The 25985-nt window shown below is 42.0% G+C and overlaps 1 protein-coding gene across 1 annotated transcript in view; it reads left to right on the top strand.

The window, feature by feature from the left end:
- The window catches only part of LOC139375343 (EARP-interacting protein homolog), a 52579-nt gene that overhangs the window by 3238 nt on the left and 23356 nt on the right, over window positions 1–25985 (top strand). The window contains exons 3-4 of the mRNA XM_071117038.1: window positions 3190–3322; window positions 4860–5022. Coding sequence (XP_070973139.1) covers window positions 3190–3322; window positions 4860–5022 — 296 coding nt within the window. The remainder of the gene's footprint in view (window positions 1–3189; window positions 3323–4859; window positions 5023–25985) is intronic.

The following is a 25985-nucleotide window of genomic DNA, read 5'->3' on the forward strand; positions in this document are numbered from 1 at the left end:
GTGCTGTGAAGACCAGGTAGTGCTGTGAGAACAGGCTTAGCCTTGGCCTTTGGCACTATTATTGGGCTGACTACAACCCATCCTTGTGTGTGTGTGTGTGCGTGTGCGTGTGTGTGTTTCCTAGGTCATCATGCAGAGAGACTACAGAAACAGTTGGCCATAAATGTGTGTGTGTAATTACTGATTTCAGAGAGGGAGAGAGGAGAGACTGATGTCTGTGTTGAAATGGTTTTGGCATCCTTTGGTGAGAAAATGGTCTAGGTTTTTTTTAAATTCTGGCTGTGGGTGTTCAAATATGTTGCTGGAGCCCATTCCAAATCTATCCCGGTGGTTGAACAGACAAACATTACTTATGTTTGATCACCCACGCCATGTTTTTGAGAGGAAAATACTTATAATGATAGTACTGCTGTGATGCCTGCACCAAGCACTGTTGTTGAGAATTGAAAAACAGAATTTTGGGTGTTTTGTACCAGCATTTCTGAATGCATTGCAGTCACAACAAAGGGAGCAATAATTTCATCCCATCCTTATCACAATGCTGTTTCACTTATGATTATTGGCTGTTCCAGCAAGTGGACTCCTCCTTGAAGATGGTTTCAGTCCCACCCCCAGCCATTGGTCACATAGAGACACCACCTGATTGTCTCTGGCCTCAGGTACTTATACAGTAGCTTGGACGTGTCACTAAGCTTCCTGCCTCTGTAATGTGGGCTTCAGATATCTAATTTATACCCTCCCTTCCTCTCACCTTAAGTGCCACTCCAGCCTTGAGAGGGCATCGCAATATGAATGGCAGAACTTTGGGGCTCCCCCAGTTTGTGTGGCTTTAAAACATCTCAGCCCTGCCACTTCTGCCAGTTCCCTTCTCCTCTGTCCCACTTACTGTCATCCGCACCACTAAAGAGCTTTAACTAAAGGCCCAAAAGTGGAGACTGTCGGCTAGCTCCTTTTTATCCATAATTACAACGGGCTGGGAAGGAAGCCCGACTGGGCTGAGAGAAGGATGCAGGGATAAGTCACTCCGCTGGCTCCGGCTGGGGAATAACGCAGGATAAATCACCCATGGGACTTGTCCTCCACCCTGGGTTCATTCAGGGGCTCTATTACTGCTCTTCCTCTTCACTCCAATTACCCTGTCCCACCAACACCGGAATTTATTTGTGTGTCTCCCCTCCATAAAATTATAACTTTGTGTAATAATCTTTGCTCGTTGTGGTCCAGCCCAAGGTTAATGGCAGCCTGTGTGACTTTGAGGCAGCTGAAGGACGCTGTATTCTGCTGCTCCGATACTCTGCTCCTCTCCTCCCTGCCTGTAAAAAGTGAATAGGGTAGAGGAGTGCCTGGAGTTATTGTCCAGTGCAACCAGATTAATGGCCCCCACAGTGTCGTGAGACTCAGCCTTATTAGAATGACGGGTGTTATTAACCACATCAAACCTCTTTATTGTCGCTGCTTTACCACCTAAGTCAAATATCTATAAAATAGATTTCCATAATGGTCAATTCAAATTGGCCTAAGTCAAGTCAATAGAAGTTCCCATGTCCTGCACACAGCTTGCTTGCAAATATTAGGCCTACGTTTTCTATTGTAATGCCAACTCTTTAGTCTGCTGACCTTGAAGATGATAGCAAGATAGCTTCATGGCTGTTAGACAAACTGCAATCTATTAAACAGGAAGCTTTGGGTCCACAACACCTCTCAACCATTGCCCAATGAAATTGCCATTGATAAAATGCAATTGTGTTTATTGTCTGTAAGTGTTTGCCTGCCCATACCATAACCCCACTGCCACCATGGGGCTATCTGTTCACAACGTTGACATCAGCACATCACTTGCCCACAAAACGCCATACATGTTGTCTGCCATCTGCCCGGTACAGTTGAAACCGGGATTCATCCGTGAAAGCACATTTCTCCAGTGTGCCAGTGGCCATCGAAGGTGAAGATTTGCTCACTGAAGTCGGTCACAATACCAAACTGCAGTCAGGTCAAGACCCTGGTGAGGACGTGAGCACGCAGATGAGCTTCCATGAGACGGTTTCCGACAGTTTGTGCAGCAATTCTTCGGTTGTGCAAACCCACAGTTTCATCAGCTGTTTGGATGGCTGTCTCAGACAATCCCGCAGGTGAAGAAGCTGGATGTGGAGTTCCTGGTCTGGTGTGGTTACACGTGGTCTGCGGGTTGTGAGGCCGGTTAGATGTACTGCCAAATTCTCTAAAACGACAATGGAGGCAGCTTATGATAGAGAAATTAACATCTCAATTAACATCTCTGGCAACAGATCTGGTGGACATTCCTGCAGTTAGCATTTCAATTGCACGCTCCCTCAAAACTTGAGACATATATGGCATTGTGTTGTGTGACAAAACTGCACGTTTTAGAGTGCCTTTAGCACAATTGTCCCCAGCACAAGGTGCACCTGTGTAATGATCATCCTGTTTAATCAGCTTCTTGATATGCCACACCTGTCAGGTGGATATATTTTATATATATATATAGTTATATATATATAACTCATTTGTGCACAAAATTGTAGAGAAATAAGCTTTTTGCGTGTCTCAAATTTCTGGGATCTTTTATTTCATCTCATGAACCATGGGACTAATGCTGTACATGTTGCGTTTATATTTTTGTTCAGTGTAAATAAAAAAGGAAATAGTAACACAATAAAATTACAGTGATAATAACATACTAATTTCACAGATAGTGACCCCTGCCTGCTCTGGTGTTCCACACGTTACTTATCATATGTCGTGAAGGGTGCAAACTAGATTTGATCGGTTTTCCTCTATTGGACCTTTCTTTCTGCCGTCTAAGACGTGGCGCTCTCTGTAACTCCTCTGAATCTGATTCAAGTTCTGAAGGAGTGTTTAATCGCTGCTTTTAAGGGGAAATCAAGACAAAAATCGCAGTAGGTGTGTGAAGTTAATATATCTTAATAAGTGATGTCTGCATTTAAGGTTGTGTTCACTGTCATATTAAAGACGGAACCTTTTTGTGTGAGGGGTGCTTTGAACTGCTGAGGGTTAGGGCGACTGGTGAAAGATGAGGGGGAGGAGGCGCTCCTCTGTCTGTGTTCTCACTAGAACCTTGTCCACACTGCTCTCCCCTCTATCGCTCTCCTTCCCTCACTCTCTCTCCTCCCGCCTCTTTCTCTCTCCGCTCTTCCTTTCTCCTTTCCACAGATCCACATCATTGACTTTGATGATGAGAATAACATCATTAGTAAGAGCGTCCTGCAGCACCAGGCAGGGGAGATATGGCACATCAGCGCCAGTCCTGCAGATAAAGCCGTGCTGACGACCTGCTACAACAAAAGTGAGGCTCCCGCCCGCGCTCCCCTTGCATCTCTCTTTTTTTCTCCTTCTCTCTCTGTCTGTCTGCCTCTCTCGCTCTTTATCTCTCATTTTTTCAGTCTCTTGTTCCTGTCTTTATGTTACTAGTCTCTCTCTCACAACTAGGGGCCAGTGTTTTTCCTGCTCAAGTTGTGTGTTCAGGAAAATCTCATGACCCCATAAGGTATAGCAACGTTGTTACTATAGCAAGGATGTTACTTAAGGTAACCATCTAGGCAAGGCGGTGAGAACCCTGCTAGCCAGCCATGTGTACCCCTGACCATGGCCAAGATATGACACACAAGCCCAGACTCACACCATGCTCCCACCCTGCCATTTCACGCGAGCAATTATGCTAAAGTAACACGTCCCATTTCTCTCACACTCCTTCTGCCAACAGTTGCCTCGAGACAATTACAAATCTAAACAAACATGAAGAGACGATTTGGATGAGAAAGAGTGGAGAAAAAAAAGTAATTACATTTCTGAGTTTATTAGATGGATGCCTTTGGCCTTGGTGGGGTTAGTGACAGTTGGAATCAGCTCTGGGTGTAGGCTACTGTAGTTGTGAAGAGAGAAACCGGGAGAGAGGCATTGAAAACAAGGCCACAGCACTCTCACTCTCCTCTCTTTGCGTCAGCCCTATTGTGGCGGAGGGCTGTGATACACATTATGTCAGAGTGCAGTTCAAGAGAGAAATGTAATTACCATGACATCCAATCTAATGGAGTAGCCCCAGTCAAAAACACGTGAAGATCATATGCCCTCACTTTACCCACTATCGTTTTCTCTACAGGTGCTGCTGAGGCCAATTCCTTCCTATTCACTGTCTGATCTGGGGAGATGGGCTGTCTCTCTTGTTGTGGTGTGGTGGAGGTGTGAACGGGGCATAGCTTTACATGTGTAGACAGCCATGACAGAGTGAGAGACTGGGAGAGCAGGGAGGCGTGGAGGCCAGGGTAGGCCTTTAGGGGCAGCTGAAACCAGAGGGAGAGGCCCACAGTTAGTTAGTCTCTCGCTATGTCTCTCATTCTGTTTCTCTTTCTTTATATCTCCTCTCTCTCTTGCTCTATTGCTCTTTCACAATCTTCATCCCTCTCTCTGCCTCTCTTCTCAGCTGGGCCCTACACTCTTCAGCTCACATCATGACAGCTGCTGCTGGAATGGGTTAGACCTCAGAGACCAGACCATCCCACTGTAGACACACATGCATGTCAGACATGGAATTTATTTTTATGAATAATGTTTCTGTCACTTGACATGCTCGATCTATCTACTCACGGTCAGCTCGCTGTACATTTCAGGACACTCAATAAATGGATTTGATTGCAAGCCAGCACCTACAGCTGTACCAGGTTTATGAGAACCCCAAAACAGGTCCCTAAGTAGGTCCTATAGATCTGGTCCAGCTGGAACCCTGCATGTGCTGTCTTTCATTCACACCCATGTCCTGAGTGAGTTCCCAGTTCCCACACCTTCTTCGGGTCTGTAACTCTGCCTGTTTCTCCTGTCCCCTCCAGCCAGTGAGAGTCGCGTGGTGACGTGTGGGGCTGTTTGGAGGATGCCCCCAGAGTGGGAGTCAGGGAGCCATGAATCCCCAGACGATCCCCACAACTCCCACAACCCCCAGAACCTGGAACTCCTCTGTCACCTTGACAACAGCTCCCACGGCAACGCCTCCTGGTAGGTTTCACTCAGACCATAACCTACAGCTACAATACTGTATACAACAAAACACAACACAGTCATATCAATTCAACCCTGAAACTATAGGGTTTCCACAACCTCCTGTTTTGATCCTTTTCTCTGCTCTTTTCCCCCTTGTTCTCTGTTCCTCTATCTCATCTGCTTTCCTTCTCCCCCTCTATCTCTATCTTTCACCGTTTGACTCCATCTCCTTTTTTTTGTCTTTTTAAAATCTATCGCTCTGCTTTTCACCATTTATACCACTATACTCACTTATCTTCCTCTTTCTTTATCTCTCTATTGCTCATTCTCCCTCTTCATCTCTTATCACCCTCTGTCACTTTCCCTGTCTCTCTGTCGCTCTCTCTCTCTCCTTCCCTCACTCCCTCTCTCTCCCTCCCATACAGAAGGGTATCCTGGTCTATACTTTACCATACTATCCAGCAAATCAAAAGTATTTCTGTGAAAGTTATCAGAACATTAGTTTGGTTGTGGCAAATATTCTCATAGCGCTAGAACTGGCCAGTCTAGGTGATGATTATGTTTGTATAAAACATTTGCCTGATATTGCAAGAATGTTCCTAGAACATATTTAATCTGCTTTTTAAAGATTCCCAGAATGTTTCATTAGATTGTGGGGACAAGGGATATGTTCCCAAAACACAAAAACTGTCCGGTTGTGCTGACATTTACGTGAAGTTTGTATCAGGGTGCACCAAACGTTGCTTTGATGTTGCAAGAATGTTGACAGAACAGCCTTTCTGAATTCTTAAACATTTCCCAGAACATGTAATTAGGTTGTGGGAACAGTGTAGGTACATGGGTTCCCAAAACACAAAATATGCTTAGTTGTGATGACATTCATACAATGTTTAAGTTGGGTTGCACAGGACATTACCTTCATCACATATGTTGAAAGTCTTATAAAATGTGATTTTATTTAGATAGTGCTTCCTTTAAATAACTTGAACATTTGATTTGAATTGTTGTGTATTCATATGCTTCTCAGAACCTTCAAACTAAGAACCTTCAAACTCAATAAGAAAACAATTTGACGTTTCCTCAATTTCAAAATCACATTTCATACCTTAAGGGAACATTTCGGCATTTCGTGTATGATCGGTGAAAAAGTCCATATTGCAAATGTACGGTCCCTTACTAGACGTCCGAAATCGTTTGTAAAATTCGCGGTCGGCGTCGGGCCGTGCGGTAGGGCCAGACCTACCGGGAAGTCATCAAATGAACTTTGTCGGACATTCGGTTTCCGTTTTATAAAATAAACAAGTTTTGGACCGTTTTTCCGCTATCCCGGAAATTCCCACAAGAGGGCATACGGAATCATATGGCAATTTGGCAAAACATCACGAATCACGACGGGGCCTTATCTCGAAAACGGAAAATATTTCGAAGCCGAAACTTGGTGAGCGTAGGTTTGGCATAATGGGCAGTTGGCCCCGAACAAGATGGCGTCTAGGCCTCAACGGTTTTTGAGTTATGGCCGTTTTTCTGGGATTAAAGGTCCAAAATGGAAATAGAGAAATTATTTTTCCACTTCAGGTCAAAGTCAAGGAGCCTCCGGTGTCAATAAAAAAAGAACCAGCCATTTATCTATCGTCATTTAAGAGAAACGGAACAATGACAACTTGGCGATGGTCACAAATAGGCGTTTTTTTTTTTCAACGGTTACAGATCCAGTTGCAGGGTGTTCATACGAATCTTTTTAAAGTGTGCTGCGGAGCTCTGCGAGATTTCTGTGATTTTCTATGATTTTCTGAAATAACACACACATACTAAACCCTCCGTAAATAACTCAGTTCTTAACGTAAAGACTTAAAACTCAGAATTATGTAAAAGCATACCCCAATGAGGATATGTGGTGACTTATAGCTTCCTGTGCCAACCGGAAGTGCCATAATTGGTGTCTCAGGGGCTGTTTCGAAGGGTTAAAAAAGTCTGATCTGTCCAAAACTTCATATATGTGATTAGGCAACCCCCATGAACTGTAAATCAGTCATTTTTCCCCAAAAAATTCAAAGGAAAAAAAAATCACACTAAAACACAACTTGGAAGGAGGGACGTATTGGGGTGCGTAGAGACAGACAGTGGCTGCAATAGTCAGCTTTGTTCGAGCTAAAAAAGAACCGTCAGACCTAGAGTTCCGAAACTTTAGAAACCTGTTCTAGACCTCCGGTCGATGGTGCGTGGTGAGTTACGTGGCTCTAGACGGTTCTCGGACCGAGAAACAGCCTCGTACATTTGCAATACCTTCAATTAATTTTGACCATTACGAAAATGACGACGTTTAGAAAAGTCTCAGAGACGCAAGGCTAGGTGCATTGAAACCGGCTCGGCCCATAGAGACGGACCCCAACGTTTCTGTCCGATAGCTCGTTCAAGGACCCCGTAGCAAGGCATGGAAAAAAGTGGATTTTCAGCACCAATTAGGGTTTTTCTCGGACACCAAATGACCTATCGAGCCGAAACTGGATTTGGGGTCGCCTCACATAGGACTTCACATAATGTCCGAACTGGACCCGCAGCTAGAACGTAACTATGTGTTTTACCTTTTTATTATGTTTTAAACTAAAGGCGCTGTGAATTATGGGACTGCTCTGACATATGTGATAGTTGGCTTCTAAATGAGTAGTAAAAAGTGGGTTTGGTGTCATAATGACATCTAATTGACTGATGGACACTGACTTGCTAGTTGACTTTTGTGCATTTGCAATATGTTTAAACGGAGAGGGACCATCACCAAAATGCCAGTCTGAAATCAACACAAAAAATGGCATCACCATAGTCTCCAGACTGTGCTGAGTTCAACGAGCTATCCCGCTTGACCGTAGCTCGCTCGGTCTAAGCGCAACGACCATTAGAAAAGTAGGCCCAAAATGAAGCCTGCCCCACAATGTCATTTGCTTTTGAGTGACAGTGAGAGAACCGTTTAGGTGAGAAGAAAAATTCCACCACATGAATGTTCCTAAGGTCCTCCCGATCCGTGCAAGCCTAACCTTGACCGTGTGGCATTAACCCTTAACAGTAAAACAGTGTTTTTTGATCTCACAGATTACAGTGTCATCTCTCCCCATAGGAATACATTGCCTGCACCCCTAATTTCAACCTGAAGTCTATATGGGTTATGAATGCCGTATGAACCTGTCTTCGGTACCAGTCCATCAGGCCACTATGAGGTCTACCTGTGTTGATTCTGAGCTTCCTGGACCAACCGGAAGTGGTTAAAATGCCCCTAAAAGTGTTTACCCATACCCTGCCTGCAGTTTGACAGACATAGTGCATTCAACCCTGTGTAAATCAGTCAGTTCTTAACGTAAGGACTTAAAACTCAGGATTCTGTAACAGCATACCCCAATGAGGATATATGTTGATTTATAGCTTCCTGTGCCAACCGGAAGTGCCATAATTGGTGTCTCAGGGGCTGTTTCGAGGGGTTAAAAAAGTCTGATCTTTCCAAAACTTCATATGTGTGATTAGGCAACCCCCATGAACTGTAAATCAGTCATTTTTTCCCAAAAAAATCAAAGGAAAAAAAAATCACACTAAAACACAACTTGGATGGAGGGACGTATTGGGGTGCGTAGAGACAGACAGTGGCTGCAATAGTTTGCTTTGTTCGAGCTAAAAAAGAACCGTCAGACCTAGAGTTCCGAAACTTTAGAAACCTGTTCTAGACCTCCGGTCGATGGTGCGTGGTGAGTTACGTGGCTCTAGATGGTTCTCGGACCGAGAAACAGCCTCGTACATTTGCAATACCTTCAATTCATTTTGACCATCACGAAAATGACGACGTTTAGAAAAGTCTCAGAGACGCAAGGCTAGGTGCATTGAAACCGGCTCGGCCCATAGAGACGGACCCCAACGTTTCTGTCCGATAGCTCGTTCAAGGACCCCGTAGCAAGGCATGGAAAAAAGTGGATTTTCAGCACCAATTAGGGTTTTTCTCGGACACCAAATGACCTATTGAGCCGAAACTCGGGATTCGGGGTCGCCTCACATAGGACTTCACATAATGTCCGAACTGGACCCGCAGCTAGAACGTAACGATGTGTTTTACCTTTTTATTATGTTTTAAACTGAAGGCGCTGTGAATTATGGGCCTGCTCTGACATATGTGATAGTTGGCTACTAAATGAGTAGGAAAAAGTGGGTTTGGTGTCAATTGATATCCGTTTGGTGTCATAATGACATCTAATTGACTGATGGACACTGACTTGCTAGTTGACTTTTGTGCATTTGCAATATGTTTAAACGGAGAGGGACCATCACCAAAATGTCAGTCTGAAATCAACACAAAAAATGGCATCACCATAGTCTCCAGACTGTGCCGAGTTCAACGAGACGCCCCGCTTGACCGTAGCTCGTTCTGAGTGCAGCAAACTTGAAAAAAAGAAGGCCCAAAATGAAGCCTGCCCCACAATGTCATTTGATTTTGGGTGGCAGTGAGAGAACCGTTAGGGTGAGAAGCACAATTCGACCTCAGGTACGTTCCTGAGGTCCTCCCGATCCGTGCAAGCCCAACCTTGACCGTGTGGCATTAACCCTTCACAGTAAAAATAAGGTGTTTACTTGAAACAGCTTGCTTTGACTTCTCTCCCCATAGGAATACATTGCCTGCACCTCTAAATTCAACCTGAAGCCTATGTGGGTTATGAATGCCTTATGAACCTGTCTTCTATGACAGTCCATCAGGCCACTATGAGGTCTACCTGTGTCGAATCTAAGCTTCCTGGAGCAACCGGAAGTGGTTAAAATCACCCTAAAAGTGTTTACCCATACACTGCCTGCAGTTTGATAGACATAGTGCATTCAACCCTGTGTAGATCAGTCAATTCTTAACGTAAAGACTTAAAACTCTGGATTCTGTAAGTGGCTATGTCAATCAAGATATGTGTTGACTTATAGCTTCCTGTGCCAACCGGAAGTGCCATAATTGGTGTCTCAGGGGCTGTTTCGAGGGGTTAAAAAAGTCTGATCTCTCCAAAATTTCATGTGTGACTAGGTAACCCTTCTGAACTGTAAATCAGTCATTTCTCCCAACAGATGTCAAAGAAAAGCTCCCTCACACACACACAGGAAGGATGGAGTGATAAAGTGCGGTGCTTAAAGACACAGAGAGCAGGAAATGGCATTACCATAGTCTCCAGACTGTGCTGAGTTCAACGAGCTATCCCGCTTGACCGTAGCTCGCTCGGTCTAGGCGCAGCGACCATTAGAATAGTAGGCCCAAAATGAAGCCTGCCCCACAACGTCATTTGATTTTGGGTGAGAGTGAGAGAACCGTTAGGGTGAGAAGAAAAATTCCACCACAGGAATGTTCCTAAGGTCCTCCCGATCCGTGCAAGCCTAACCTTGACCGTGTGGCATTAACCCTTAACAGTAAAACAGTGTTTTTTGATCTCACAGAATGCAGTGTCATCTCTCCCCATAGGAATACATTGCCTGCACCCCTAATTTCAACCTGAAGTCTATATGGGTTATGAATGCCGTATGAACCTGTCTTCGGTACCAGTCCATCAGGCCACTATGAGGTCTACCTGTGTTGATTCTGAGCTTCCTGGACCAACCGGAAGTGGTTAAAATGCCCCTAAAAGTGTTTACCCATACCCTGCCTGCAGTTTGACAGGCATAGTGCATTCAACCCTGTGTAAATCAGTCAATTCTTAACGTAAGGACTTAAAACTCAGGATTCTGTAACAGCATACCCCAATGAGGATATGTGTTGATTTGTAGCTTCCTGTGCCAACCGGAAGTGCCATAATTGGTGTCTCAGGGGCTGTTTCGAAGGGTTAAAAAAGTCAGATCTGTCCAAAACTTCATATATGTGATTAGGCAACCCCCATGAACTGTAAATCAGTCATTTTTCCCCAAAAAATTCAAAGGAAAAAAAAATCACACTAAAACACAACTTGGAAGGAGGGACGTATTGGGGTGCGTAGAGACAGACAGTGGCTGCAATAGTCAGCTTTGTTCGAGCTAAAAAAGAACCGTCAGACCTAGAGTTCCGAAACTTTAGAAACCTGTTCTAGACCTCCGGTCGATGGTGCGTGGTGAGTTACGTGGCTCTAGACGGTTCTCGGACCGAGAAACAGCCTCGTACATTTGCAATACCTTCAATTCATTTTGACCATTACGAAAATGACGACGTTTAGAAAAGTCTCAGAGACGCAAGGCTAGGTGCATTGAAACCGGCTCGGCCCATAGAGACGGACCCCAACGTTTCTGTCCGATAGCTCGTTCAAGGACCCCGTAGCAAGTCATGGAAAATAGTGGATTTTCAGCACCAATTAGGGTTTTTCTCTGACACCAAATGACCTATCGAGCCAAAACTTGGGATTCGGGGTCGCCTCAGCTAGGCCAACACATAACATAAGAAATGGACCCGCAGCTAGAACGTAACTACGTGTTTTATGGTTTTTTTATGGTTTGAACCCAAGGCGTTGTGAATTTTGGGCCAGCTCTGAAGTATGTAATAGTTGGCTACTAAACGAGTTGGAAAAAGTGGGTTTGGTGTCAGTTTGTATCAGTTTGGTGTCAGAATGATATCTAATTGACTGATGGACTCTTGTCCACTTGACTCTTGTACATTTGCAATATGTTTAAACAGTGAGGTACCATCACCAAAAGCGACATTCTGAAATCAACCCTAACGAGCGATTGAGATGAACCAGAATCACTGCAAAGCCATCCCGAGTTCATCGGGCCAGTCAATTTCACATTCCTGCAGGATTTTTATAGCATGACCAATTCGTGATGGTACCGGCCCATTGAAACATATTGCAAATGCACAGTGACTTTGAAAAAGTAAGGAAACATAAACAAAAAAAATCCAATTTTTTTTTTTTTGGGTGACCAGTTGCACGTGCATTTGCAATATGATTCTATAGTGAAAAAACATCACCAAATGCGACATTCTGAAATCAACCCAAACGAGCGATTGAGATGACCCAGAATCACTGCAAAGCCATCCCGAGTTCATCGGGCCAGTCAATTTCACATTCCTGCAGGATTTTTATAGCATGACAAATTCGTGATGGTACCTGCCCATTAAAACATATTGCAAATGCACAGTGACTTTGAAAAAGTAAGGAAACATAAACAAAAAAAATCCCAAAAATTTTTTGGGGGGTGACCAGTTGCACGTGCATTTGCAATATGATTCTATAGTGAAAAAAACATATTGCAAATGCACAGTGACTTTGAAAAAGTAAGGAAACATAAACAAAAAAAATCGAAATTTTTTTGTGGGGGGTGACCAGTTGCACGTGCATTTGCAATATGATTCTATAGTGAAAAAACATATTGCAAATGCACAGTGACTTTGAAAAAGTAAGGAAACATAAACAAAAAAAAATCCAATTTTTTTTTTTTTGGGTGACCAGTTGCACGTGCATTTGCAATATGATTCTATAGTGAAAAAACATCACCAAATGCGACATTCTGAAATCAACCCAAACGAGCGATTGAGATGACCCAGAATCACTGCAAAGCCATCCCGAGTTCATCGGGCCAGTCAATTTCACATTCCTGCAGGATTTTTATAGCATGACAAATTCGTGATGGTACCTGCCCATTGAAACATATTGCAAATGCACAGTGACTTTGAAAAAGTAAGGAAACATAAACATTTTTTTTTTTTTTTTGGGTTACCAGTTGCACATTTCAGATCACCAGTTGCACATTTCAGATCACCAGTTGCACATTTCAGATCACCAGTTGCACGGAGGAAAATCGTTACTTTTGACTTTGACTTTTGACTTCCTATGACATCATATTGCAAATGGACAAAACATATGCCTTATGCACAAGTAAAGCAAAAACAAATTATGATAATACAAGTTGACAAAGGTATAGTTTGAGCAAAGTATAGTTTGAATTTTGAGCATGACAAATTCGTGATGGTAAAACATATTGCAAATGCACAGTGACTTTGAAAAAGTAAGGAAACATAAACAAATGGACAAAATGAAATCATCATTTTTTTTTTTCCGGTTACCAGTTGCACGCGCATTTGCAATATGATTCTATAGTGAAAAAACATCACCAAATGGACATGATGAAATCAACACAACGAGTGATGGAAATGAACAACTATCACTGCCCGGCCGTCCCGAGTTCATCAGTTCAGTCAATTTTGGCCCCCCAAAAAATTGACTTTTGACTTTGACTTTTGACTTCCTATGAAATCATATTGCAAATGGACAAATCATATTCCTTATGCACAAGTAAAAAAAAAAAATTATGATAATAACATTTTACAAAAGTATATTCATACACTTCTTACACATGATTAATTGTCTTAAAATCGAAACAATTTCGAAAAACGGTCCAGAAAGCACTTTTTTTAGTTTTTAAAGTTTTTAAAAAAAATCAAATTTTCGATTTTTGACATCCTATTAAATCATATTGCAAATGGACAAAACATATGCCTTATGCACAAGTAAAAAAAAAAAAAAAAAATGATGATAATAAAATACGAATAAAGTATGTTGATACAGTTCTTATACGTGTGTAATTGACACAAAATTCGAAAGAATTTTGAAAAACGGTCCAGAAAGCACTTTTTTAAGGATGTGTGAAGTTTTTTACCAAATTTTGACATTTTTGACTTTTGACTTTTGACTTCCTATGAAATCATATTGCAAATGTACAAAACATATGCCTTATGCGCATGTAATTAAAAAAAAAAAAAATTGATATCAAAATTGGACAAAAGTATATTCATACAGTTCTTACACATGTGTAATTGACAAAAAAAAGCGAAAGAATTTCGAAAAAAGGCCCAGAAAGCACTTTTTTAAGGGGTGAAAAGTTTTTGAAAAAAATATCCTATTTTCAAAATTTTTCTTTTGGATGTTGACTTGGGTTGCATTTCCAATAGGAAAAACCCCGGTGGAGCGCACTCGCCCCCTGTTGGATTTTTGAGGTGTTACAATTGGCAATTGCCATATGGCATTTGCCATATACTTTGCACGAATCAACGCCGCTTTGGGTGGTATTGGACATCGTGTATATGGTTTGTCCAATGCCAATATCTTGCCATTAATTTTTGTACAATTCAGGGGGGTATTCCCTTACATAATAAAACGTTTAACACGTGATGAAGAGAAGTGCACAGCACATAAAGAGGATGAAGTTATGGTGAATAACACCGTTACCCAGATAAATACTGGTTAGACTTCTTATGGCTGCAGGGGCAGTATTGAGTAGCTTGGTTGAAAGGTGCCCAGAGTAAATGGCCTGCTCCTCAGTCCCAGTTGCTAATATATGCATATTATTATTACTATTGGATAGAAAACACTCTGACGTTTCTAAAACTGTTTGAATGATGTCTGTGAGTATAACAGAACTCATATGGCAGGCAAAACCTGAGAAGAAATCCAAACAGGAAGTGGGAAATCTGAGGTTGGTCGATTTTCAACCCAGCCCCTATTGAATACACAGTGGGATATTGGTTATGTTGCACTTCCTAAGGCTTCCACTAGATGTCAACCGTCTTTAGAAACTTGAATGAGGCTTCTACTGTGATGTGGAGCCGGATGGGAGCTGTTTGAGTCAGTGGTCTGGCAGAGAGCCAGGTCCTGGTCAAGCGCATTTCACATGATGGCGATCTGCGTTCCATGGCTTTTCTACAGACATAGGAATTCTCCAGTTGGAACGTTATTGAAGATTTATGATAACAACATCCTAAAGATTGATTCTATACTTAGTTTGACAAGTTTCTTCGACCTGTAATATTACTTTTTGAAGTTTTCGTTCGGCTGGACCTGCACGAGCGTTTGGATTTGTGTACTAAACACGCTAACAAAAGTAGCTACTTGGACATAAATAATGGATATTATCGAACAAAACAAACATTTATTGTGGAACTAGGATGCCTGGGAGTTCATTCTGATAAAGATCATCAAAGGTAAGGGAATATTTATAATGATATTTCTGATTTCTGTTGAACATGGCGGATAATTTTTTTTTTTCTGAGCGCCGTCTCATGATTTGCTTTTCTGACACAGCGGTTGCATTAAGGAGAGGTATATCTATATTTTCATGTCTAACAATTGTATTTATCAACATTTATAATGAGTATTTCTGTAAAATGATGTGGCTCTCTGCAATATCACCAGATGTTTTTGGAACTAGTGAACATAACGCGCCAATGTATACTGAGATTAACTTTATCAAACAAAACATACATGTATTGTGTAACATGAAGTCCTATTTGTGTCATCTGATGAAGATCATCAAAGGTTAATGATTAATTCTATCTCTATTTGGGCTTTTTGTGACTCCTCTCTTTGGCTTGAAAAATGGCTGAATTTTTCTGTGAGTTGGTGGTGACCTAACATAATGTGGTGCTTTCGCTGTAAAGCCTATTTGAAATCGGACACTGTGGTGGGATTAACAACAAGATTACTTTTAAAACGGTATAAGACTGTTTTATGTATGTTTGAGGAATTTTAATTATGCGATTTCTGTTGTTTTGAATTTGGCGCCCTACACTTTCACTGGCTGTTGTCATATCGATCCCGTTAACGGGATTGCAGCCCTAAGAAGTTTTTAATATTGTGGATTGACCATACTGCGATGCTATACTGAAAAATAAAATGTGTAAGAGAGTTTCCCTGGTGGATAAAAGACCTAGCTTGTCAACCATACATTGCAGGTTCAAACCCCACATGTGCAGATTGTCACCATATGAAGTATAAAAAATATGTTTTTATTTGTATGATTAAATGCTGTTCAAATGTCCTATGAATTAAATTATTATAAATTGTTATTACGCGTCTCTAGATCACCTACAATCATGGTTGGGAAGGTTACTTTCTAAATGTAATCCGTTACAGTTACTAGTTACCTTTCCAAAATTGTAATCAGTAACAACTTTTTGATTGCCCAAACTCACTAACGTAATCTGATTACATTTCATTACTTTTAGATTACTTTCCCCTATGTACAGTATTTTCTTTAGGAATGTAGTGAAGTAAAATTTGTCAAAAATAAAAATAGTTAAGTACAGATACCAAAAGAAACAACTTAAGTAAAATTACTTTCAAGTACTACTTAAGTACTTTACACTGCTCAATTGAGATAATTTCCACACTGCCACGTAGGCTGCATGATATGGGCAAATAATCTAGGACTTATTTTTATACAAACTGGCAGCCTCATTAAATAGTACCAGCAAAACACCAACAAAGAGGCGACTCCGGGTGTCTGTTCTTTTGCCCATCTTAATCTTTTCTTTTTATTGGCCAGTCTGAGTTTTGGCTTTTTCTTTGCAACTCTGCCTAGAAGGCCAGCATCTGGAGTCTCCTCTTCACTGTTGAAGTTGAGACATGTGTTTTGTGGGTACTATTTAATGAAGCTGCCAGTTGAGGACTTGTGAGGCGTCTGTTTCTCAAACTAAACACTCTAATGTACTTGTCCTCTTGCTCAGTTGTGCACCGGAGCCTCCCACTCCTCTTTCCATTCTGGTTAGAGCCGGTTTGCGCTGTTCTGTGAAGAGAGTAGTACACAGCATTGTACGAGATCTTCATGGCAATTTCTCACATTCAATAGCCTTCATTTCTCAGAACAAGAATAGACTGACGAGTTTCAGAAGACAGTTATTTGTTTCTGGCCATTTTTGAGCCTGTAATTGAACCCACAAATGCTGATGCTCCAGATACTCAACTGGTCTAAAGAAGGCCAGTTTTATTGCTTCTTTAATCAGAACAACAGTTTTCAGCTGTGCTAACATAATTGCTAAAGGGTTTTCTAATGATCAATTTGCCTTTTAAAATGACAAGCTTGGATTAGCTAACACAACGTACACTAACGTACATTTGAGTGACACTAAGTGGCAGTGTTTTTACAACTAATGCCGGTTTGCCTGAGGCTGATGCCTTGCAGGTGTTTGTACACATGCATATACACACACTCTCATTCAAATAAACACATGCAAGAACACACACACACATGTAATAGTGCCAGACATGCACACAAACATATACAGTTGGCATTGCTGTTATGATTTCAGTTGTCCTTGCTGTCCTTTGTTTTAAATGTATTGTTTTGTTATTTTTTTTTTGCATTGTTGTTTGCTGTTTTCTTCTGTCTTTTCCATTTGTCTCTTTAGTTCATTCTCTTGGTTGTTGCATTTGGGGGGGGGGGGGGGGGGAAATGGGGGAGGCTGTGGGAGGGGTCTCGAATGGTTGAGGGACAGCTATTGGGGAACTGTGGGGGGATCTTGGAGGGTTCGGGTTTCACAAGATTGTGATCATGAAAAAAGAAACATATTTCATATCACTATCATGCACACACACATAAGGATGGCTCTGTTGCGGAAAGACTGATACATGTTTGATAGTGAGTGTCTTGATGCTGTATTGTTTGTCCTTCATGTTCTAATACTTTAATGTTTCCCCTTCCTTGTGTTTTTAAAATAAATAAGCATTAAAAACAATAATAATAATAATAATATATATATTTTTTAAACACAACATACCATTGGAACACAGGAGTGATGGTTGCTGATAATGGGCCTGTGTATGCCTATGTAGATATTCCATAAAACATCTGCAGTTTCTAACTACAATAGTCATTTACAACATTAACAATGTCTACACTGTATTTCTGATTCATTTTGTTATTTAATGGACAAAAAATGTGCTTTTCTTTCAAAAACAGGGACAATTTTTAAGTGATCCCAAACTTTTGAACGGTGGCGTACATACACTACCGGTCAAAAGGTTTAGAACACCTACTCATTGAAGGGTTTTTCTTTATTTTGACTATTTTCTACATTGTAGAATAATAGTGAATATATCAAAACTATGAAATAACACATATGGAATCATTTAGTAACCAAAAAAGTGTTAAACAAATCAAAATAGATTTGTTATTTTTCAAATAGCCACCCTTTGCCTTGATGACAACTTTGCACACTCTTGGCATTCTCTCAACCAGCTTTATGAGGTAGTCACGGATCCCACGATCCATCATACATATTTGGTGTGTCATCATTGTAGTCTCTGACGTGTGAAACAAACTTCAACTTGCGTCTTTTTTCAATGCTGAATTAGAATGTTATTGAGAAAAAAGAGGATTGTCAAATTCTTTGGCGCAAACGTCCTCTCTGAATTTAAAACTAATCCTCAAAGTAATAATCTAGTTTTTCAAAATGATCTGTAATCTAATTCCAATATTGCTGGTATTACAGTTAACGTTTTTTGTAATCTCTTACATGTAATCCGTTACTCCCCAACCCTGCCTACAATACAATCATCAAATGAGAATTGCCATTCAATATGGAAAGAAACATAATGGGGATGTATTCCAGTCTGCTTTCTTAAGCTTTCATTTGCATGCTGAGAGTGTTGTGGTAAAATTTGGTCAAGCTTTTACTGTATATAACATTTGATAAATGTTCTTGTACTGTTCTGAGGACCTCCAAAGACGAGGTAAAATTTATATTGTGTGAACATCAATGGAATATTATGTTAAACCTAAAACAAATATGCTCTGAACTTCAGTCTTACAACATTAAGGAAATGTCCTGTGCAGCCTAACCTAAACCTTGTATGAATGTCATCACAATTGAGCGTGTTTTGGGAACATATCTCTTGTCACGTCCCCACAATGTTACCACAACCTAATGAAACGTTCTGGAAACCTTTTAATGGACAGACAAAATGTACTCTGGGAACATTCTTGTAACATCAGGTCAAGGTTTTTTGCACCCTAAAAGAAACATTGTAGAATCATCCACACAAATGGACAGTTTTTATGTTTTGGTAACATATTTTTTGGGATGTCCCCACAATGTTCACACAACTTAATGAAACAATCCGGGAACCTTTTAAAGAACAGATTAAATGTTTTATAGGAACGTTCTTGCAACATCAGGCAAATGTTTTATACAAACATTCTATAATCATCTCCACGAATGGAGTGTTCTTTCACAGAACCTATTTTGGATGGCTGGGAAAACATTACTGTTACATTGTGTTATTACATTACCTGGAAACCTAAAGAGAACCTAAAGAGGACTCCTAATGTTAGATACAACTCTAGCTAGATCATAATGGGAATCTTAGCTAATGTTCTGGGAATGTTCCCCGTTAGCTTGGTATGCTGTGCTGTGCTGTGCAAAGTATTGACTGACCTACATATCCCAGGGCTCAGCCACTGCTCACACCTTTTCTTATAGCTGCATACACCACATTCACCATCATTTAATGTACAGGAAAATAAAATCAATGCTCAGCCCATTTTTTACTTCGGTAGCTGCCTCATCCCTTTGGAAAAAATGATGCATTTTAGCATTTCAAATGACATGTTTCCATTTTGAGTCTTCCCTGAGCAGTATTTTCTCATTTTAGATAGGTGTGTGTGTGTGTGTGTGTGTGTGTGTGTGTGTGTGTGTGTGTGTGTGTGTGTGTGTGTGTGTGTGTGTGTGTGTGTGTGTGTGTGTGTGTGTGTGTGTGTGTGTGTGTGTGTGTGTGATAGCCTTCTGTTGATGAAGATCCAAGGGTGGGTGAGGTGTGACTGAGGAGGAGATTGATGATTCTGGTGTCAGACATCCTCAGAGCTGCAACATTCTGAATGGCATGTTTCTGTATCTGTTTCTATATCTGTGTATGTGTTCTGTTTGCTATGTGAGCCTTGTTTCTTTGCTTTGTTGTATTGGCTCTGAGAAATGGATGGCTTTGGTTTGGTACCCACCTCGTCCATCTCTTTCAGGCTGCAGCCCCCGCTCCCTCTGACTACACTGGCAGGAGTACAGCAATCAGTGTGTGTGTGTGTGTGTGTGTGTGTGTGCGTGTGAAGCCTTGTTTGAGCGAGAGTATGTCTGTCTGTACGTCCTTTATGCCTGTCCCACCATCCTCCACCACGTCTCTTATATTCAGCCACCATATATCCCTCCTTAGTCTGGGTGGACAAACATTTTGGCTAGTGTCATGTTGTGAAGCGTGCCTGGACTGAAGAAACAAACAAAGCTTTAAAATATATATATATATATGCTTTGGGGAGCCAAGCACCTCATTTCGACTTGGAGCAGCACCAGGCTCAGGAATCGATTCCCATGGAGCAATTAGGACCAATCAGGGCCTGGGTGAGCACCTTGAGGAATCATGAAGCTCAACAGACACACTGTTTTATTGTCTACGCTGTGGGGTGACAGGAGGGGGGGTAAAGTTTGTTTTGTTGTATGTCTATGTGGGCAGGGGTGTGTGTATGTCTATGAGTGTGGAGCATATTTGGACAGGGGTGTGTGTGTCTATGAGTGTGGAGCCTATGTGGACGGTGTGTATGCCTGTGTGTTGTTGGCGGGGGGGGGGGATTTATCACAGAGTGTGATTTGCACTCCAAGGGACTGTTAGCAATCAATGTTAGCCCAATGGGAGCCCAGACAGCCAGATAGTCATGCAGGCCAGTCAATACTGTCAGTAATGTGAGCGGCCATGGCGACCCGTCTTCAATTGTACACTAACACGGCATGGCTGATTTTTTTAATCCTGCCCCCCCCCCTCACACACACACATTTTACGTTGTTCCCTCTCATCCCCTTTTTCTTAGTTCCTTTCTCTCACTCTCTCTCTCTCTCTCTCTCGGCCTTACCTTGGACTTAGCTCTATGCTACTGATCCCTCACTGTAACTCTGTAGCCAAGCCAAACTGATTTCTCTGTGTGTCTCTATTCCCCAAAGCAGACCAGTCTAATACCATGAGCAGTGTGTGCATCTATTGCTATCGAATTAAACTCATCTGAATGCAAAGCAGACAAGGAAACAATCTCATGAGAAGGAAGAAGGCAGGCATCTTGTCCTATACTGTCTGAGCTATAAACTCCCTTCCCCAGCAGTCCTCCATGTGTTTACATATTCCCTCCCTACCAGGATGTCATGCCGCTCAAGTTCAAATGCACATAGCTTATATTCTTTAATAAGAGACCCTCACTGGCGTCATAAAGGATCTCTCTGTCTCGCTCTCTCTCTAAAAATTCAATGTATATTGAAGGGGCTTTTTTGACATGGGAAACATATGTTTACATCGCCAAAGCAAGTGAAATGGATAATTAACAATACAGAATGAACAGTAAACATTACACTCACAAAAGTTCCAAAATAATAAAGACATAATACGGTCATACATTTGGCAGGAGGTTAGGAAGTGCAGCTCAGTTTCAACCTCATTTTGTGGGCAGTGTGCACAGAGTCTGTACATAGTCAAAGGTTTCCTTTGTGGGTCAGTCACAGTGGTCAGGTTTTCTGCCACTGTGTGCTGTCTGTTTAGTGCCAAAAATCATTCTAGTTTGCTGTTTTTTTTGTAAAATCTTTCCAATGTGTCAAGGAATTATCTTTTTGTTTTCTCATGAATTGTTTGGGTCTAATTGTGTTGCTGTCCTGGGGCTCTGTGGGGTCCATTTGTGAACAGAGCCCCAGGACCAGCTTGCTTAGGTTCATTTCTCTGTAGGTGATGGCTGTGTTATGGAAGGTTTGGGAATCGCTTGCTTTTAGGTGGTTGTTGAATTTAACGGCTCTTTTCTGGATTTTGATCATTAGCAGGTATCGGCATAATTCAGCTCTGCATGTAATTTTTGGTGTTTTACGTTGTACACAGAGGATATTTTTTGCAGAATTCTGCATGCATTCTCAATTTGGTGTTTGTCCCATTTTGTGAATTCTTGGTTGGTGAGCAGACCCCAGACCTCACAACCATAAAGGGCAATGGGTTCATTAAACTGATTCTAGTGTTTTAGCCAGATCCTAATTGTGATGTTGAGTTTTATGTTCCCTTTTGATGGCGTAGAAGGCCCTTCTTGCCATGTCTCTCAGATCGTTCACAGCTTTGTGGAAGTTACCTGTGGTGCTGATGTTTAGTCCGAGTTATGTATAGTTTTTTGTGTGCTCTAGGGCAACAGTGTCTAGATGGAATGTGTATTTGTGGTCCTGGCAACTGGACCTTTTTTGGAACAAGATCTAGGTGCTGCTGTAGGCTGTCCTTGGTTGGGGACAGAAGCACCAGATCATCAGGAAACGGTATACATTTTACTTCAGATTCTACCAGGCTGGGTGGTGCAGAGTGTTCTAGTGCCCTTACCAATTCGTTGGTATATATGTTGAAGAGGTTGGGGCTTAAGCTGCATCCCTGTCTCACCCTCTGGCCCTGTGGAAAGAAATGTGTGTTTTTTTTGCCAGTTTTAACTACACACTTGTTGTTTGTGTACATGGATTTTATAATGTCGTATGTTTGTCCCCCAACACCACTTTCCATCAATTTGTAAAGCAGACCCTCATGCCAAATTGAGTTGAAAGATGTTTTTAAATCAAAAAAGCATGAGAAGACTTTGCCTTTGTTTTGGTTTGTTTGGTTGTCAATTAGGGTGTACAGGGTGAATACATGGTCTGTCGTATGCAAATTTGGTAAAAACACAATTTGACATTTGCTGAGGAAATGTACGAGTCTGCTGTTAATGATAATGCAGAGGATTTTCCCAAAGTTGCTGTTGACGCATATGACCTGCTAGTTATTGAGGTCAAAATTGTCTCCACTTTTGTGGATTGGATCAGTCCTTGGTTCCAAATATTTTGGAAGATGCGAGAGCTGAGGATGATGTTAAAGAGTTTAAGTGTAGCCAATTGTTACATCTGGTAAGACAAGGGGTGGGGGTGTGTGTCTTTTTGTCAATAACAGCTGGTGTGCAATGTCCAATATAAAAGAAGTCTCGAGGTATTGCTTGCCTGAGGTAGAGTACCTTATGATAAGCTGTAGACCACACTATCTACCAAGAGAGTTCTCATCTGTATTATTTGTAGCCGTCTATTTACCACCACAGACCGATGCTGGCACTAATGCCGCACTCAACCAACTCTATAAGACCATATGCAAAGAAGAAAATGCTCACCCAGAAGCAGTGCTCCTACTGCCAGGGACTTTAATACAGGCAAACTTGAATAACATTTTTTACCAGCATGTCATATGTGCAACCAGTGGGATAAAAAACTCTAGACCATAAAAATAATAATCTATTATGGGTCAACATCTGAATCTTGCTTTGCTACACACACGGAGATGCATACAAAGCTCTCCCCTGCCACAAGTCCCTCCTGCAGCAAAGCACTCCCACAACATGATGCTGCCACCACCGTGCTTCACGGTTGGGATGGTGTTCTTTGGCTTGCAAGCCTCCCCCTTTTCCCTCCAAACATAACAATGGTCATTATGGCCAAACAGTTCTATTTTTGTTTCATCAGACCAGAGGACATTTCTCCAAAAACTATGATCTTTGTCCACATGTGCAGTTGCAAACCGTAGTCTGGCTTTTTTATGGCGGTTTTGGAGCAGTGGCTTCTTCCTTGCTGATCGGCCTTTCAGGCTATGTCGATATAGGACTCGTTTTACTGTGGATATCGATACTTTTGTACCTGTTTCCTCCAGAATCATCACAAGGTCCTTTGCTGTTGTTCTGGGATTGATTTACACTTTTTGCACCAAAGTATGTTCATCTCTAGGAGACAGAACGTGTCTCCTTCCTGAGCGGTGTGACGGCTGCGTGGTCCCATGATGTTTATCAGATGAACGTGGTACCTTCAGGCATTTGGAAATTGCTCCCAAGGATGAACCAGACTTGTGGAGGTCTACAATTTTAGATAGGGATTGAAATACATCCAAAGGTACACCTCCAATTGACTCAAATAATGTCAATTAGCCTATCAGACGCTTCTAAAGCCTTTACATCATTTTCTGGAATTTTCCAAGCTGTTTAAAGGCACAATCAACTTAGTGTATGTAAACTTCTGACCCACTGGAATTGTGATACAGTCAATTATAAGTTAAATAATCTGTCTGTAAACAATTTTTGGAAAAATGACTTGTCATGCACAAAGTAGATGTCCTAACCTACTTGCCAAAACTATCATTTGTTAACAAGAAATTTGTGGAGTGTTTGAAAAATGAGTTTTAATGCCTCCAACCTAAGTGTATGTCAACTTCTGACTTCAACTGTACATATCCCAACCAGAAGCCATGGATTACAGGCAACATCCGCATCGAGCTAAAGGCTAGAGCTGCCGCATTCAAGGAGCGGGACACTAATCTGGATGCCTATAAGAAATCCCGATATGCCCTCAGACGAACCATCAAGCAAGCAAGCAAAGCGTCAATACAGATTAAGATTGAATCATACTACACCGGCTCTGACGCTCGTCGGATGTGGCAGGGCTTGAAAACTATTACGGACTACAAAGGGCAACCCAGACGTGAGCTGCTCGGTGACGCGAGCCTACTAGACGAGTTAAATGCCTTTTATGCTTATTTATGTAAGCAACACAGAAGCATGTACAAGCTGTTCTGGATGACTGTGTGATAACGCTCTCGCTATCCGATGTGAGCAAGACCTTTAAACAGGTCAACATTCACAAAGCCGCGTGGCCAGATGGATTACCAGGATGTGTACTCAATGCATGCGCAGACCAACTGTCAAGTGTCTTCACTGACATTTTCAACTTCTCCCTGACTGAGTTTGTAGTACCGACATGTTTCAAGCAGACCACTATAGTCCCTGTGCCCAAGAAAGCGAAGGTAACCTCCCTAAATGATTACCACCCGGTGGCACTCACGTTGGTAGCCATGAAGTGCGTTGAAAGGCTGGCCATGGCTCACATTATCAGCATCCTCCCAGATACCCTCGACCCACTCCAATTCGCATATCGCCCGAACAGATCCACAGATGACACAATCTTAATCACACTCCACACGGCCCTTTCCCACCTGGACAAAATGAACACTTAAGTGAGAATGCTATTCATTGACTACAGCTCAGTGTTCAACACCATAGTGCCCATGAAGCTCATCATTAAGCTGAGGACCCTGGGACTAAACACCACCCTCTGCAACTGGATCCTGGACTTCCTTACGGGCTGCCACCAGGTGGTAAGGATAGGCAACAACACATCTACCACTCTGATCCTCAACACTGGGGCCCCTCAGGGGTGTGTACTTAGTCCCCTCCTGTACTCCCTGTTCACCCACGACTGCGTGGCCAAGCACGACTCCAACACCATCATTAAGTTTGCTGACGACAGAACAGGCATGATCACAACAACGATGAGACAGGGAACTGGCAGTGTGGTGCCAGGACAACAACCTCTCCCTAAATGTGAGCAAGACAAAAGGGGCTGATTGTGGACTACAGGAATAGGTGGGCCGACTCGGCCCCCATTAACATCAACGGGGCTGTTGGAGCGGGTCGAGAGTTTCAAGGTCCTCGGTGTCCACATCACCAATGACCTATCGTGGTCCAAACACACCAAGACAGGCGTGAAGAGGGCACGACAAAACATTTTCCCCCTCAAGAGTCTGAAAAGATTTGGCATGGTTCCCCAGATTCTCAAAAAGTTGAACAGCTGCACCATCGAGAACATCCTGACCGGTTGCATCACTGCTTGGTATGACAACTCCTCGGCATCTGACCGTAGGACGCTAGAGAGGGTAGTGCATACGGCCCAGTACATCACTGGGGCCAAGCTTCCTGCAATCCTAATAAGCTGTGTCAAAGGAAAGCCCATAAAATTGTCACCCAAGTCATAGACTGTTTTCTTTGCTACCGCACGGCAAGCGATGCCGGAGCGCCAAGTCTAGGTCCAAGAGGCTTCTTAACAGCTTCTACCCCCAAGCCATAAGACTCCTGAACATCTCGTCAAATGACCTGTTTCCGGTACCCCCACACACACACTGACTCGGTACCGGTACCCCCTGTATATAGCCTTGTTATTGTGTTACTTTTTATTATTTTTTACTTTTGTTTATTTGGTAAATATTTTCTTTAACTGCATTTTTGGTTAAGGGCTTGTAAGTAAGCCTTTCACAGTAAGGTCTACACTTGACAAATATTTTGACAACTAAAGTTTGATTTGATAAATTTGTGGTCTGTTTATTTATATATATATATATATTTAAAAAAAA

The sequence above is a fragment of the Oncorhynchus clarkii genome, chromosome 19 (genome assembly GCF_045791955.1).
Source record: "Oncorhynchus clarkii lewisi isolate Uvic-CL-2024 chromosome 19, UVic_Ocla_1.0, whole genome shotgun sequence".
Lineage (NCBI taxonomy): Eukaryota > Metazoa > Chordata > Actinopteri > Salmoniformes > Salmonidae > Oncorhynchus > Oncorhynchus clarkii.